This window comes from Nannobrachium achirus (assembly GCF_963921795.1).
Source record: "Nannobrachium achirus genome assembly, chromosome: 21".
NCBI classification, from domain to species: Eukaryota; Metazoa; Chordata; class Actinopteri; order Myctophiformes; family Myctophidae; genus Nannobrachium; species Nannobrachium achirus.
Genome location: NC_137828.1, coordinates 31868134 through 31882463, shown reverse-complemented (window position 1 = coordinate 31882463; position 14330 = coordinate 31868134). Strand labels below are relative to the sequence as shown.

Below are 14330 nucleotides of genomic sequence, written 5' to 3'. Positions count from 1 at the left end.
ACACACACACACACACACACACACACACACACACACACACACACACACACACACACACACACACACACACACACACACACACACGCGCGCACATGCACGCACGCATGCACACACACAGGTACTATAACAAGCTGGGCTCCAAGAAAACAAATTTTGTTCCCAGGGGAACAGCAGATTAAACATAATCAGATTTCAGAGTTATTTTGGGACAAGATACAGAACCACCCTATCGCAGCGGTATAATATAAATTGGAACAATCTATTCTCAACCACTTGCAGCTACAAAAAAATAAAAATCTTAAATGGGGAAAAAAAAGAAAGTAACAATAGGCTGTTGTCACCAGCAGGGGGCAGTAAGTGTCCTTCCTGTGCACTGCTTGACTGGTGAGAATTGGTTGTGGTCCCATAGGGAAACCTAGAGGTCTGGCACACAAAAGCTGCTCTCCACATAAAGATGACAAAACAGTTCTCAAGCCTGCGAGGCTCGGGGCATGTATTAAACAGCAGAGGGCCAGAGGGGCCGGGGCTTGACAAGTGTATAACTCCCTGCACACAGGAACATAGTCTTTAAACAGTCAAAGAGGACAACAAATGATTCTGCAAGGTTGAAAACAAAAAACAAAACAAAAAAACGACTAACACGCAATCCCGAGTGTAGAATTCATACACATGAGATATGCACTTATTTACTTTAACTCGTTGTATAGTGCTGGCTTAAACCCAGGGGGATGCAAAAAGAAGAGGTGTGTATGCATGCATGCATACATACATATTACATACTGTACATGCATGCATGCCTATACACGTGAAAGACTCTTTGTAGCAGAGTGAAGGCCTGTGTAAAGGCGTCGTCGCCTATAAATTCATTCACTTCAATCACGTGCACCGCGGCTCTCCTTGACAGCCGCGTGCCTGCCTGCCTGCGTCTGCAGTGCATTGTCTGGTGGCCACAACAACGCGGGTCCCACTTCAGCGAAGTGTATCCATTCATCTACATGAAAAGCTGTCACGAGGCGGTGCGTTTTCTTTTTTTCTTTTTTTTTTTTCTCCACTTGCCAGTTCTTTCCCCACCAGGTTCTGGTCGTCCCACACCAGCTCATTCACGCTGTCCCCGAGCAGGAGGACGGCTTTGCACAGCAGATCTAGGACACGGTGGACCACGCCGGTTCCCTCTGAGAGGATATGAGAGAGAGGGAGAGGGAGTTAGTGAGGGCCAGGGCAGGGGTGTCGCACCAAATTCTGGGCCCTGGGGTACAAGGATTCACTGCGGGGCCGGGCCCCCCATGAATGTTCTTCATAGTGGGAGGGGGTTTAACCCATTTAGACTGGGAACGCATCATTACGCATTATTGTGTTCTTTAACTATTGAAAAAGCAGATATAGCAGATATACAAGCTCATAGCGCGGCACGAAGTCTTAAACCTGTTTCCCATCTCAAAACATTTAGTTCCAGGGACCCCCCAGAAGTAAGCAGAAATGCTTAAAAAAAGACATATATACAAATATTTGCACACATTTTCACGACTTCTCAAAAATAGCAGATCTACAAGCTCGCAGCGCGGTGTATATCTGCTATTTTTCAATGGCTAAAAGTATAAAATAATCAAGGTCCCTCCACCTTGGGCCCTAGTAACTCAGTCCCACTTTCCCCCCCTTATGACGCCCCCTGGGCGAGGGGGAATGAGGATCAACTTCGTATCAAGACCATATGGTGTGACAAGTACTGGCAGACTTGTGTGCTAGGTGTGGGAGCTGGAGAAAAGGTTACAATTCAAATTTAGGCATTTAGCAGACGCTCATATCCGCAGCGACTTGCAGGCATGAACTGAACCCTAGTCAACAAAACAACAAAGTAAATGGTCACATTAAGCAGAGTGCAAAGAGAACTATGTAGTGCTTCACAAAAGCTATGATGCCAGGAAAACAATGAACCTACCATCTGTCTAACTCTAAACAGCATGCTGTATAGATAACATTCGTATTTCGTATGGTTTGTGTTCAAGAAAAATGACAAATAATCGAAATAACAAAAAAAACTAGTGAACAAGTAACCGACATATCTGCGAGGTCATTATAGTTATCTAAAACTAACTAACATCTTAAATTGTCTAAAATGAAAACGTTAACACAAGTGTTTCGTACGAAACACCTGTTTATTAAGTTCTGGAAGGAAGTACTCCATCCTATGGGTGGCGCTACCGCGTCAACCAAGATCACAGAAACGTCTCACGTTAGCTCCCGAAGGACGATTTCATTGGCCGAAGGGCTTGTCACTCAAGCTGGGGGCGTCGCCCCCTTAAAGCCGGTGACGCCCGGTCGCTCCTCCTCTAGCAGAGCTCTGCTTGCCACGAACAGAGGGCCGAGAGTCGGATGGAGTACTTCCTTCCAGAACTTAATAAACAGGTGTTTCGTACGAAAAACTTGTGTTTATCTTCGTTCTGTCAGTTCAGTACTCCATCCTATGGGTACCATACACTCCCGTGAAGCGACGATGGCCAACGTCCCTAAACCCCACAGGCCACACTCAGTAGCATGACCCTTCTTAAGGCAAACCCAGAGTCCGCTGGACCCGAGGCAGGGGTTAAAGAAGAAAAAAGGCCCTGCCAGTCCGCTGGACCCGAGGCAGGGGTTAAAGAAGTAAAAAGGCCCTGCCAGGCTAGGCCCACCTAAACCAGTCGTTCTCTCTGACTGACCGCAGCAGGCTTGCAGGGGTTAACATCCTGAATTTGAAGACCTTGAGGTACTGGTTCAGACCTCGAAGGTCCAATATCGTCCGTAGCCCCCCCTTCTTTTTTGGCACAAGGAAATAGCTTGAGTAGTACCCTATAGGAATTTCCGTGCGTGGGACCTCTCTGATCGCGCCCTTCTGAAGAAGGGACTGTATCTCCTCTTCCAGAGCCGTGACTTGTTAGTCCTTGGCTCTGGCGAAGATCACTTTGGAAGACAGTGGGGGCTTCTTGTCGAATTGTATTCTGTAGCCCTTTGTTACTGTGCGATAAATCCAACGATTGGGATTGCATCTCTTCCATTGAGTATAGAGAGGGGAACATTTTTGCACCGCCCGTTCGGAGAGAGAAGGGGTGCCCATTGAGCGACCTGGCGGTGCCCGCACTTCCGTCGACACATCTCTGCGTGATGACACACAATTTTATTGTTTAAATACTATTTTTGCTCCATGCGTGCGTGTGTACAGCATTCAAACAGCAGGATTGCTTATTGTCAAAGAATACTTATGCTGGCCACTTATGCACCAGCGGAGCGCGCCTTGTAATTTCTATCAGGGCGCACTTGTTGATGGTCGAGTCACCAAGAATGCTGGTCCCTCATTGGCTGATGGTGACAGACAGACGGACATTTCTTCGTTTAATAGTCAGATATAAATATACATATACTGTATATACATAGACATACGTACATATATAATGGGTCTCCTGGTTTTTTATTTTAAAAAAATGGGTCCTCCGGGTTTTTCAATCTTAAAAAAATTGGTCCCACCCGGGGCGCCCGCTGGCCTACAGGTCCGGGCGCATACCACTTAGACATTGCCACATAGGCATGGATGCCTCCCGATCCGGACAACCTTTGCCGCATGTCACTCCCCGTCTCTCCCTCCATTTCCTGTCAGTCTACTAACTGTCCTATCAATAAAGGCATAAAAAACCACAAACAAGTCCCCTGAAAAAAATATACACGAGTGATTCCTAATTTACAAGTTCATAAATGTTTGAAAAATAGCCACCCCTGACAAATAGCCAGTATTTCAAAATAACTAAAACTAAAATATATTTATGTAGCAAACCCACTTTAACTCTTATACTGCTTTGGACGTTCCCGTTCGCCCCAATTCTCGAGGTCGCGCCGCGCCAATACGGCCGTTCGTTCGTTTACCTTGTTGATGTCCGTAAGCTGATGAGGGGTCGCGCCGCCGTGTACTGTAATCACATCGTCCGCAATGATGGTCTTAAAAATCCATTATGCGTTAACATCAACGGAGACCAATTCTCTTCCGTGTTGATTTTCTCTGGCCCTGAGGCTCTGTGGCCAGAGACTGCTCTCAATGTATGGCAAGCCATGCAGGCCAAATTCACATTAATTCTTGCATGACGCCGCCCTCTGCTGCCTGGTCTGCGAAAGTGCAGACCAGGCAATTAAAAAAAAAAATGTCTATCCATCTACTATAACATCGCACAGGTAAGCCGCTTTTTGATGGCACCAGACCCAATAAATAAATAAATAATCTGGCAGTAGTAGAGTTAACTAATAAAAAAAAAGAAGAAAAACATAATATCCGCCTCCTGATCTATCGGCCTGGCGGAGATAATGAAAAATGCTGAACTAAAATAACCTTTCTTGTTAACACATTCTATAGGATCAAAGAGGTGAGAAGAGAAGGAGCGAGCGGGATTGACGGTGCTAATTGCCTCTCTATCCCCCTATTATTAGAAGAGGCTAGAAGACTTCCTACCAGTCTTGAGCAGAGGTATGGCGTGCTCCATGGTGGCGAGCGTAAACTGGGCCAGACTAAGCTGCCGGAGCTGCAGCTCCAGGACGTCTTCCGCGCCCAGGTCGGGCAGCTCCAGGTGGGCTGCGTCTGCGGGCGACTGGAGGGCCCGGCTGGCAGCCTGGGCTGCCGCCCCGCTGCCTCTGTGAGAACTGCCACTGGAGAGGATCATACAGAGCAGAGTTGAAGGCACACAAACATTAAAGCAGGGGTCTTCAACCTTTTCATGCCAAGGACCCCTTAGTTGAGAGAGAGATGAAGCAGGGACCCCCACAACCTGTTCAGAGAGTTTGGATTCATATCAATTTGTGTTTTCAGATATTTAACCACTTGAACCGTCAATACTTAAAACACTTGACCTTTCACTCTGTAGTTAGTCTGCCTCTACACCAAAGCTAGCCGAAAATAGCCGCGCTGCGAGACGTTGTGAGCTTGTCGATCTGCTATATTTGGATAATGTTCTTCGAATATGGACACTAGGGTTCAAGTGGTTAACACCTTGCCGTCCGAAATAGAATGGTGGTTGGTAGATTAGCCGTGAAATTTCTATTATTGTATTGTGATCTGAGACATAATATTATGTTTATAAACATGACCCCGCAGCCCCTCCATCTTGAACAGCGCCGCTGTTTTTTCATTTTTTTTTTTCCCCAGCTCAGTAACTCACCATGATTTTCTCGATTTCCGTTGGGATAGAATGGGGGTTTTGGCCGATCGTCGATGTCCCCGTGCGTTTCGCGTGCGCGATCCTTTCACGTAAATGTCCCCGCAAACAATCCATGTGTGACTGAAGAACAGAACTGAAAAGTTTCGCTAGCATAGCCCCAAGCATGGCTGCTGTAGGAGCTCGAGTGTGCAGACAGCAAACGGATGGCTGGGAGTAGCCTTGGAGAAGGAGAGGCGCTGACGTCACCTCTGCTTCATGCACGGCCTGCATGAGCTATCAGTGCACGAGTGGTGACTAGGGAAGGTTAGACGATCGCCGATTTTCGGATCAAAAGCTTTTATTACGGTTTTAAAGACAAAGTCCGGGAATGTACGGCGTGGCTGAGAGTCCCTGGGGGGATGTGCGATATAGTACGGTTTTAACATTAAGGGGCTCCCCGTGGCTTAGAAGGTGTTAATATAAAAAAGGAGAAAAAAAAGTAGTAACTCTAAGGACCCCCTAGGGGTCCCGGTGTGAAGAGAAAACGTGGATGAAAACACTGGAGAAGCTCGGACAATAAGTCTCTTTTTAAAGTGTGTGCTGTGCACACACACACACACACACACACACACACACACACAAGTACACACGTGTGCGCACACACACACACACCTGTTGGAGGGTGCATCTCCATCTTGGCCGTCGCCCCTGGCTCTTTGTCCAGTGCGTCCCACCACAGAGGGCCTGGGAGAGCACTCCTCCCCGGGGGAGGAGGCCAGGGAACGCTGGGCTCCCTGCCCCTCCTGGGAGTACGACAGAGACGAGTTCTGAGACACTGGGTCTAAACGACACAAAAGAGAAATATACACAGACATTGAAAATATATTTTGCACATCATTTGTAATAGATAGAACCAGGAAAATAAAGCAGAATTAACATTAACCACTTGAACCCCAGCATCCATATTCCGGGGGGAATATTAGCCACAAAGAGCAGGATCTACAAGCCGTACTTGTACTGATTGGGGTTTTTTTTTTTGTCGTAGATGGAAAAAAGCTGTCCAAGTGCAGTTGCAACCGAGTTTCAATAGGACTAGAGAGTTCAAGTGGTTAAATATAGCAGTGAATTAAAACTTTCACACATTATGAAGATTTAATCAGTAAGAGAGCATATTAAAATATGCCTGATAACGTAGATGTGTTAATGCAGTATGCCTAATAATTGGAAGAAGAGAGAGAGCATATCAAAATATGCCTGATAATTTATTATGTGTTATGCTGTATGCACAGAGGGAACATAAAATTAAGATCTGGTGTAAGTGTCCTTACAATCTAAGCTATAATGATGTAAAGGGGTTCACGCAGGAGAATGTGTTTAATGTCCACTAACGGGACATAGAAGTCATTATACATGACGTGAAAAGCACATGTAACAAAAGAATGAATTCTGTCGCCCGACTTAAGACAAACAAACAACGCATTCTCAACAGAAAAGTGTTGACGTGTCTGTCTACACCGCTTTTCAGTTGAAAATATGATTTCTTTTTATTGAGCAACACTTTTGTAATGACACAAAAAGCATAAATCAGACTTCAGGTAGAGCCACCTTGTTTGGAGGAGCGGAAGCTGGGGTCCCGATGAAAGCGTAGCCTGCTCCTTAAACACACACAGAGCTGCCGTAGGCAGGCGATAGCCTGCAGCCGGAGGCAGCGCTTCTCACCCTCACCTGAACCCAGCCTCAGGAGGGACAGGAGGTTCTGGACACAGGGGATGAAATTCAGAGGAATGAATTTGAATATTGATTGGTGCACATTATCTAGCTAAATTGTTTATTCTATGATTAATGAGGAAGTAGATGGGGGCATGGCTCTACATGAAGGGTTAAATGAAATGGGTGTAAAATAATAAATACAATAACAATCTATTCGAGAAATATGTCTTGTGAGATGCAAGACAGAGCTATTCTTATCTACCAAAACAAGCTTCCAGTTAGATATGTCTTGAGATCGTGTAACACAGTTAGCACAACTGAATGTCCAGTACCCAACTGTTGCCACCCTGAAGCTCTTCAACATTTCTTGTTTGAATTTGAATATGATGGATCTATAGAAGTATGGGCCGGCAGGTTTCAATATATGGAGATAAATAACAAATCATGCATGTATGGTACATTCAAAGAGAAAACGGGGATTTCAATTGGTTCAAAGTTCAAACAATCTCAAACAAGTTCAAACAATCTCCTACAATGTTGTTTTTAACCAGATACTGACTGTCTTAAAAGGGCTCGAACTCTGGATACGGTTAGAAGAAGAGATACATCTCCTAGATTTTTAACAGTAGGTTATGGAAAATGCTTATGTATGTGTTAAAATATGTGATATTTGTGTGTGTGTGTGTGGGGGGGGGGGGATTAGGCCTAAACACATTATGACGCAATATTTTATGCTTTAACTATCAAAAAATAGCAGATATACAAGCTCACAGCGCGGCACCGAGTGCCGCGCTGCGAGCTTGTAGATCTGCTATTTTAGAAAAATCGTGAAAATTAGACTTTTGACCTATTGATTCTATAAGTGTCTTTTGAATCCTTCTAAGGTTTTTTGAAAAACCTATGTTTCTATGTCAGCCGTCTGGCCAGCCATCGTCAAAGAAAAGGTCCTTTTCACTTAACTGGAGCTCAGTTAGTCTGTTCTTGAGAGACTACTATGTCAGTGGTTCTCAAACCTTTTCCTGTGAAGGACCCCCAAAATGATAGGTATTTGGCCACGGACCCGCATCTCAAAATATCTAGTTCCAGGGACCACCCAGAAGCAAAAATTTGAGTTACAAACGTTCGCTTTGAAAATACATATATTGAAAGATCTGCTCACATTTTCACGACTTTTTCAAAAATAGCAGATCTACAAGCTCGCAGCGCGGCACTCGGTGCCGCGCTGTGAGCTTGTATATCTGCTATTTTTCACTGGTTAAAACATTCAATAATTCTAGGCCTAAATGGGTTAACCACTGTTAACCTGCTGTCCCTATCTTTCTAAAAACAGCAGATCAACAAGCCCCGAGCTTGTGGCCGCAGTCGGGCAATAGAACAAAGAAAGGAGTGTCCGTTCCAAGCTGAAAGAAAAAGCCACCGTGATTGTGTTGAACAGACGACCTGAAACTCAGACAGTGATGGAACAGTCGTAATTAGGTTCACTAAATAAAAGGGCAGCTGGAATTTAATTATTGGAGCAGCAATTTGTTCCAAGTTCAAACTCCCTGCCCTCTGTCACTAATGATGCCATGCCTCTAAATCCAAGCCTTTGGTTTTTCTAAATACGTATTGACTGAGGATAAGGGTTGTAAAGGAGGCTACTTATGAAGCCACAGGAGGAACACACACAATATAATCCTGCTGAATAATTAAAATTCAACTGATTACAGAGTGCACTGCACTGCACAACATTACTACAACACAAATGAAATCTCTACAGTGATTGTGAAAGATGGTTAATATTCTGACGACCTTGGTATAAGGCCATGATGCCACTGGAGCTCTACAAGAAGTCATGGGCAAGGACTGTTAAAATTGAGTGGAAGAAATGTATTGTCACTGTCGGGCAAAAACCTTGCATCTCCAATTTCCGTCTTGTGTTTATTCATAAATAAATGCGTCATTCTTTGTATTAATGTCACCCAACAGTAGCAAAAATTGCCTGAACATGTAGATCGGATATTTTCACTATTTCTGAAAGCATTAAAAAAAGCATTCAAAGAAATTGGAGTATCCTAGAGTCTATTTTCAATTAAGGCATGGTTTAGCAGATGCTCTTATTCAGAGTGACTTACGAGTGCTAGAAAAAGCAGTCTCCTATGTATATCCTTTCTGAGTATTCATGAGTCTGAGTACATTGTAGTTGAAGAAGCCAATGTCATCAATTATTTATAAAGGTAGAATAGTCAAGAAAAATACAATTACAGTAATAAAATAGTTTGTCTCTATTACTCTACTCCACTGATTTTCTAACTTTTCGTGCCCAGGGCAAATCAAAACCTCAAGCTACAACTGTAATTACTTTATATTATCAATCTCATCAGATTCCTCTATAAACATGTTGTTTTAGTTACTAATGCCAAATAAAATGTTTAAGCACTCAAGTCTATTTATTTCATACTTTATTTGCTATAGCCTATAGCTATCTTCACTATTTATGAAAATGTGTGTAATATGTGGGGAGAATTATAACAACAATAATACATTTTAAATCAAAATGTTTAAATTGAAATGTTTCGCCTATATCAACATGCTCAAGATAGCGATGCCAGATTGAAGCTGATGTACTGTATATAGAGTTAAACTGGTTAAACCAGGGGTCTTCAACGTTTTCAGGCCAAGGACCCCTTAGTTGAGAGAGAGATGAAGCAGGGACCCCCACAACCTTTTCATAGATTCCATATAGTTTCATCCTTTGACAGCACAATCATTGGTGTATTTTGGATTCTTGTCAATTTATGTTTTCATATATTTAACCATTTGAACCGTCAATAATTAATAAACTTGACCTTTCACTCCGTACTTAGTCTGCCCTCTACACCAAACCTCTTTGCAAAAAATAGCCGATCTACAAGCTCACAATGCCTCGCAGTGCAAGGAGTTGTGAGTTTGTAGATCTTCTATTTTGGCTATAGTTCGCAGAATATGGATGCTAGGGTTCAAGTGATTAATATAAAATAAAGGAGAAAAAAAAGGTTTCTATCTCAAAGATTTGGAGGACCCCCTGTAGTAACTCTAAGGTCCCCTAGGCCTAGGGGTCCCGGACCCCCTGTTGAAGACCCCTGGGTTAAACAGATTTTGTTGCTAGATTAACGCATTTTACTGGGGACCCCCTGGAACTTCTTCAAGGACCCATTAGGGGTCCCCGGACCCCACTTTGAGAACCAGTGGTGTTCAGGGTTCCTTCCTACACATTTTCCATTTTAAAATTCCATATTATTCCAGACTCAAAATTCCCAAATTCTCTGTAAATTTTACACACCAGCACAAATAGCTAGATGTTTATGTAACTAAATGATTTAAAATGCAACCGTTAAATCATCTTCCATTCTGTCTATAAAAGCTACAGTAATGTATGAAGATTGTAGCTATGTACTGTAGCTCATAGAAATCAATTAACCACTTAAACACCACCTTAGCCGTGCGATGGTGTCAAGTGTCGAAAATAGCCAATCTACAAGCTCACAACACGTCACAATGCAACACATTGTGAGCTTGTCTATTAAATCTGTTTCCTTTATTTGCCTTCAATGTCATGCCTGTTAGATTGTAAAATGTTGAGTTTTAACTAACCTTGCTTCATTGGCTGTTTATAAAGTAAAAACATAGGTCTACTTGTCAGCACTGTTAATAATTACTGAAACGGTCCTACCTACGGTATACTCATTATTTCCCCTTAATAGATTGAAGAAAATGATATATTATTGTTCTCCCCAAGAATCTCTTGTTCATACTGTCTGAAGCCTTATTTATTCACTGTGTCCATGGGCATGACCATAAATGCAGCTATACAATTATTTTTAATTTGCTATGATCCCCACTAGCTGTGCCCTAAAGCACAGCTAGTCGTCCTATGGCTTCCTTTTGAAGAAAATATAGTTTACAATTTCTAATAACTACACTGCGTAACTAATAAATGTTCAGACAAGCATGTATACTGTACATGCAATTCAGAGATAGACGCATTTTCTTTAAACTAATTTGGTGCGGGATGTTTGTGTGGAGTCAATAGTCTGGCAACATAATTATTTTTTCTAAACTTCTTTTCTTATTTCTATACTTATCCAGACCTGGACATAAAATTGACTAAAATCTAATTCCATGCTTTTCATACTTGTGTAGGAACCCTGGTAATTACTAGTACCTGCACAATACCAGGCCTCTGCAGAAAGATCTCCGCTGGGAAGTCCTGCATGATGACATCACGCAGAAGTTCACACGTTGTCTGGACTAGGTTGGGATTATTGCTTCTCAAAGAGCTATTTACAAAGGAGCAAGAAAGAGGAAACTTATTTATTGAGAGTTCTGACATTTGATATTAAGAAACTAACAGTGCTGTGAGGAGTCACATTAAACTTCTTAATTTAATTGACCATATCGGTGTCATGGAGTGAAGTGGAGAATCGATGTGATGTCACCCACCTTTCATTGGATGAAAGTATGTGTCTGTCGGTGGTGGTCAAAGCCAGCCATGGAAATATAGAAAACTTCAGACATCTGACAGACTTAGGAACTGGAAGTGAAACACACGAACATAAGGAAATGAATGCATAATGGGGTGCATTTGCATTTCTTTCCTTTTTTACGCTGTACATAATATAAATACAATATCAAGCAAAACATTTAGATAATAAATATGCAACATAAACATACATTTACAAACAACAACTGAGTCTGAGGTTATCTACTCAAAATACCTGCAATCCTCTGAGGTAGAACATCTGCATTGCTTTGCTTAGTCTTTTGGAAATAGCCCGTTTTGATAGAATGCTCTTCCGGAGGAGCAACTGGAGGAACTAAAGCAAATATTTACTTTAAACAAAGACACACTACTAGAAAAAAAAACATTATTCACGTGGCTCGATGCATGCAGTGACACCCCAGTGACCCCACCCCACTTTACTGAATTATGAACAGGAATTAAAATAATTTGACTGGATACAAAGATCTTTAACTTGCAACACCTGTTGGAGGAACAATATGCTGTCCATGGGAGTAGACCGTCGTATGTCTGGGGATTAGCTCCGGTAGCAGGAACAGCTGGTCCAGGATGCCGTCAATGACACCTTGCAGTCTGGGCTCCATGTTTGGAGACAGCTGGGTAAGGAACTCCACCGCACCAACATCTCTCAGCATCTGCGCTGCACCGGGATGCTTTGGATGTACGATAGCAGAGCAGCCATGGCAGAGAGTCAAGAAACCAAACCCAACAGCAGCACTGTTTGCATGGCATTATATACTGCAATGACTATGACTAAAATAAAGTTTGTGCAATCCATATAGCAGAGTAACTAACACTGACTGTAAAGCTGTGTTGGGCTATGGTCAGTATTATTTGCATGCTTTCAACTGGTTAATAATTTCGCTTGCTTTCAAAAGTCCAGTCTGTCAGTGTGACACAGTTCATCTTCATAAAGATGTTTCTTCTTACTATGCATGAATTCTTAGCCCTGGGTTTAGATACAGTCTTCAAAGGGCATAGTTTAGCTTGTTTCAACCTACCTGTGATAAAGTATTGAGCAGCTCAAGGACCTCGTCCTGCAATGGCACTGTGGGGAAATTGAACCATTCCAGAAGGACCACAAACAACCTCCTCTCTTGGACCAGGTCAGATACAGAAACTAAGGAATGGTCCAATTTACTTATGATGCTCTTCAATGCTCGAACTCTGATCTCCACCAAAGAATGGCCTAATCACACAGAGAAAACCAATACAGATTATCTTTGGTAACGTTATTGAGCAAAGAGTTTACTTTTGTCTAACATTCAGTGGTGGAAAAAGTACACATTTCTTTTCTTGAGTAAAAATATCAATAGTGTAGAAACACTGTTACAAGTAAAAGTGCGGAATAAAAATGTTACACGTTTTCAAATGTTTGCAAATCTTTTGAAAATAACAGATCTACCACGCATTGTGAGCTTGTAGATCGGATATGTAGGCCGAAAGGTATATAAGGCTGAAGTGGTTAATGTATGTTTTGTAATAATAATCAAAATTAAGTAACTAGTAACTAAAGCTTTCAAATAAACATAGTGGAGTAAAAGTGCAGTATTTGGATCAGAGATGTAGTGGAGTAGAAGTAAAAGCACTGAAAACTGGAAATACTCAAGTAAAGTACAAATACCTCAAAATGGTACTTAAGTACAGTACTTAAGTAAATGTACTTACTTAGTTACTTTACACCACCGCTAAGATTAATGGTACATAAGAAATCGAGTGTGAGAGTTTACACTCTGATGTCCCTATAGAATAGCTGCGATACATTTCATGTATATACATGCACAGCCATAGTTTATTCCCATAACCTCCTGTGCCAGGGACTCATCACAGTGGCATTGAAAGTTGTAGCGCTGCATGTGTACTAACTCACCCATGAATTAATGTCTGTGACCTAGGGTCAGCTATTGTCATCTAGCTTCATATCCATTTGAATGTTCTGGCAGAAAACCTTCTCCACTTTTCCACGTGCACACAGACCACATTTCCTCCAGTGAGCGTACGGTCGGTATGTATTGTATGGGGCAGCCAGGGGCACACAATAAAGGGGTACAGCCAGAGAGCACCTCAACATTAAATTGTCATCCCCCCCCCCCCCCCCCCCAAAAAAAAAATGTAAAGAAATAAAGAATAAATGTTTGCTTTGGATAAGGTCGGAAATAATGTAAACATGCACATTATCAGATCTAGATTTACCCTTCAACTGCTTGTGTATCCCCAAAATGACTGGCTAAAAGTAATTTAAAATATATAGGTATATGTATGTATTTGGCTGCTCATTTGTAAAGTAAATGCACATATAAAATACTTTTTAAAGGTCCCCACTGCGTTGTGGTTTATGTGGTTAAATCAATTGTATTGTGTGCCCCGTAAGGATAGTGTGAAACTCGCGAAAAGTGGAGATGGTTTTGAAAAATGAAATGAGGACATTCTGCATAATAATGAGTACTTTTACTTTTGGTACATTTTGATATATAGCCTACTTCTGTACTTTTACTCAAGTACATTTTGAATTCCGGACTTTTACTGTTGTGTGACAGAGTACTTCTACATTGCAAGTATTGATACTTTTGTAAAACATGTGGGTACATTTTCCACGACTGAAGTGTAGTATCTTTACAGTAACTTTACTTTGCTAGAAAGTTAGCGCAGGTTTACCTATTTTCTTTACATGATGAGACAGCTCCATGTCTGGCATATCATTCTACGTCGTTTAAAAGAGGCTCGTGGTTTCTGTTGTCATTGTCACACAGCAGCGTCTGTTCTGTCTGTCTGTCTGTCTGTCTGTCTGTCTGTCTGTCTGTCTGTCTGTCTGTCTGTCTGACTGACTGTTAGTACCATAGAGTTATATTATAAAGGTTGCAGTTAATACCATAGAAGTTACTACCCGGGCTTGTTTTCAACAAACGCGCCAGGCTCGACTTCCTGTTTTGCGT

General features: G+C 42.2%; 1 protein-coding gene across 1 annotated transcript in view; it reads right to left on the bottom strand.

The window, feature by feature from the left end:
• The window catches only part of rttn (rotatin), a gene marked incomplete at both ends in the record, with an annotated part of 115968 nt that extends 101885 nt beyond the window's left edge, over positions 1 to 14083 (bottom strand). The window contains 10 exons of the mRNA XM_080751722.1: positions 1057 to 1172; positions 4466 to 4659; positions 5820 to 5988; positions 6753 to 6903; positions 11041 to 11155; positions 11319 to 11409; positions 11594 to 11683; positions 11861 to 12050; positions 12399 to 12586; positions 14053 to 14083. Of these exons, the coding sequence (XP_080607848.1) occupies positions 1057 to 1172; positions 4466 to 4659; positions 5820 to 5988; positions 6753 to 6903; positions 11041 to 11155; positions 11319 to 11409; positions 11594 to 11683; positions 11861 to 12050; positions 12399 to 12586; positions 14053 to 14083 (1335 nt within the window). The remainder of the gene's footprint in view (positions 1 to 1056; positions 1173 to 4465; positions 4660 to 5819; positions 5989 to 6752; positions 6904 to 11040; positions 11156 to 11318; positions 11410 to 11593; positions 11684 to 11860; positions 12051 to 12398; positions 12587 to 14052) is intronic.
• Between the last annotated feature and the right edge of the window lie 247 nt (positions 14084 to 14330).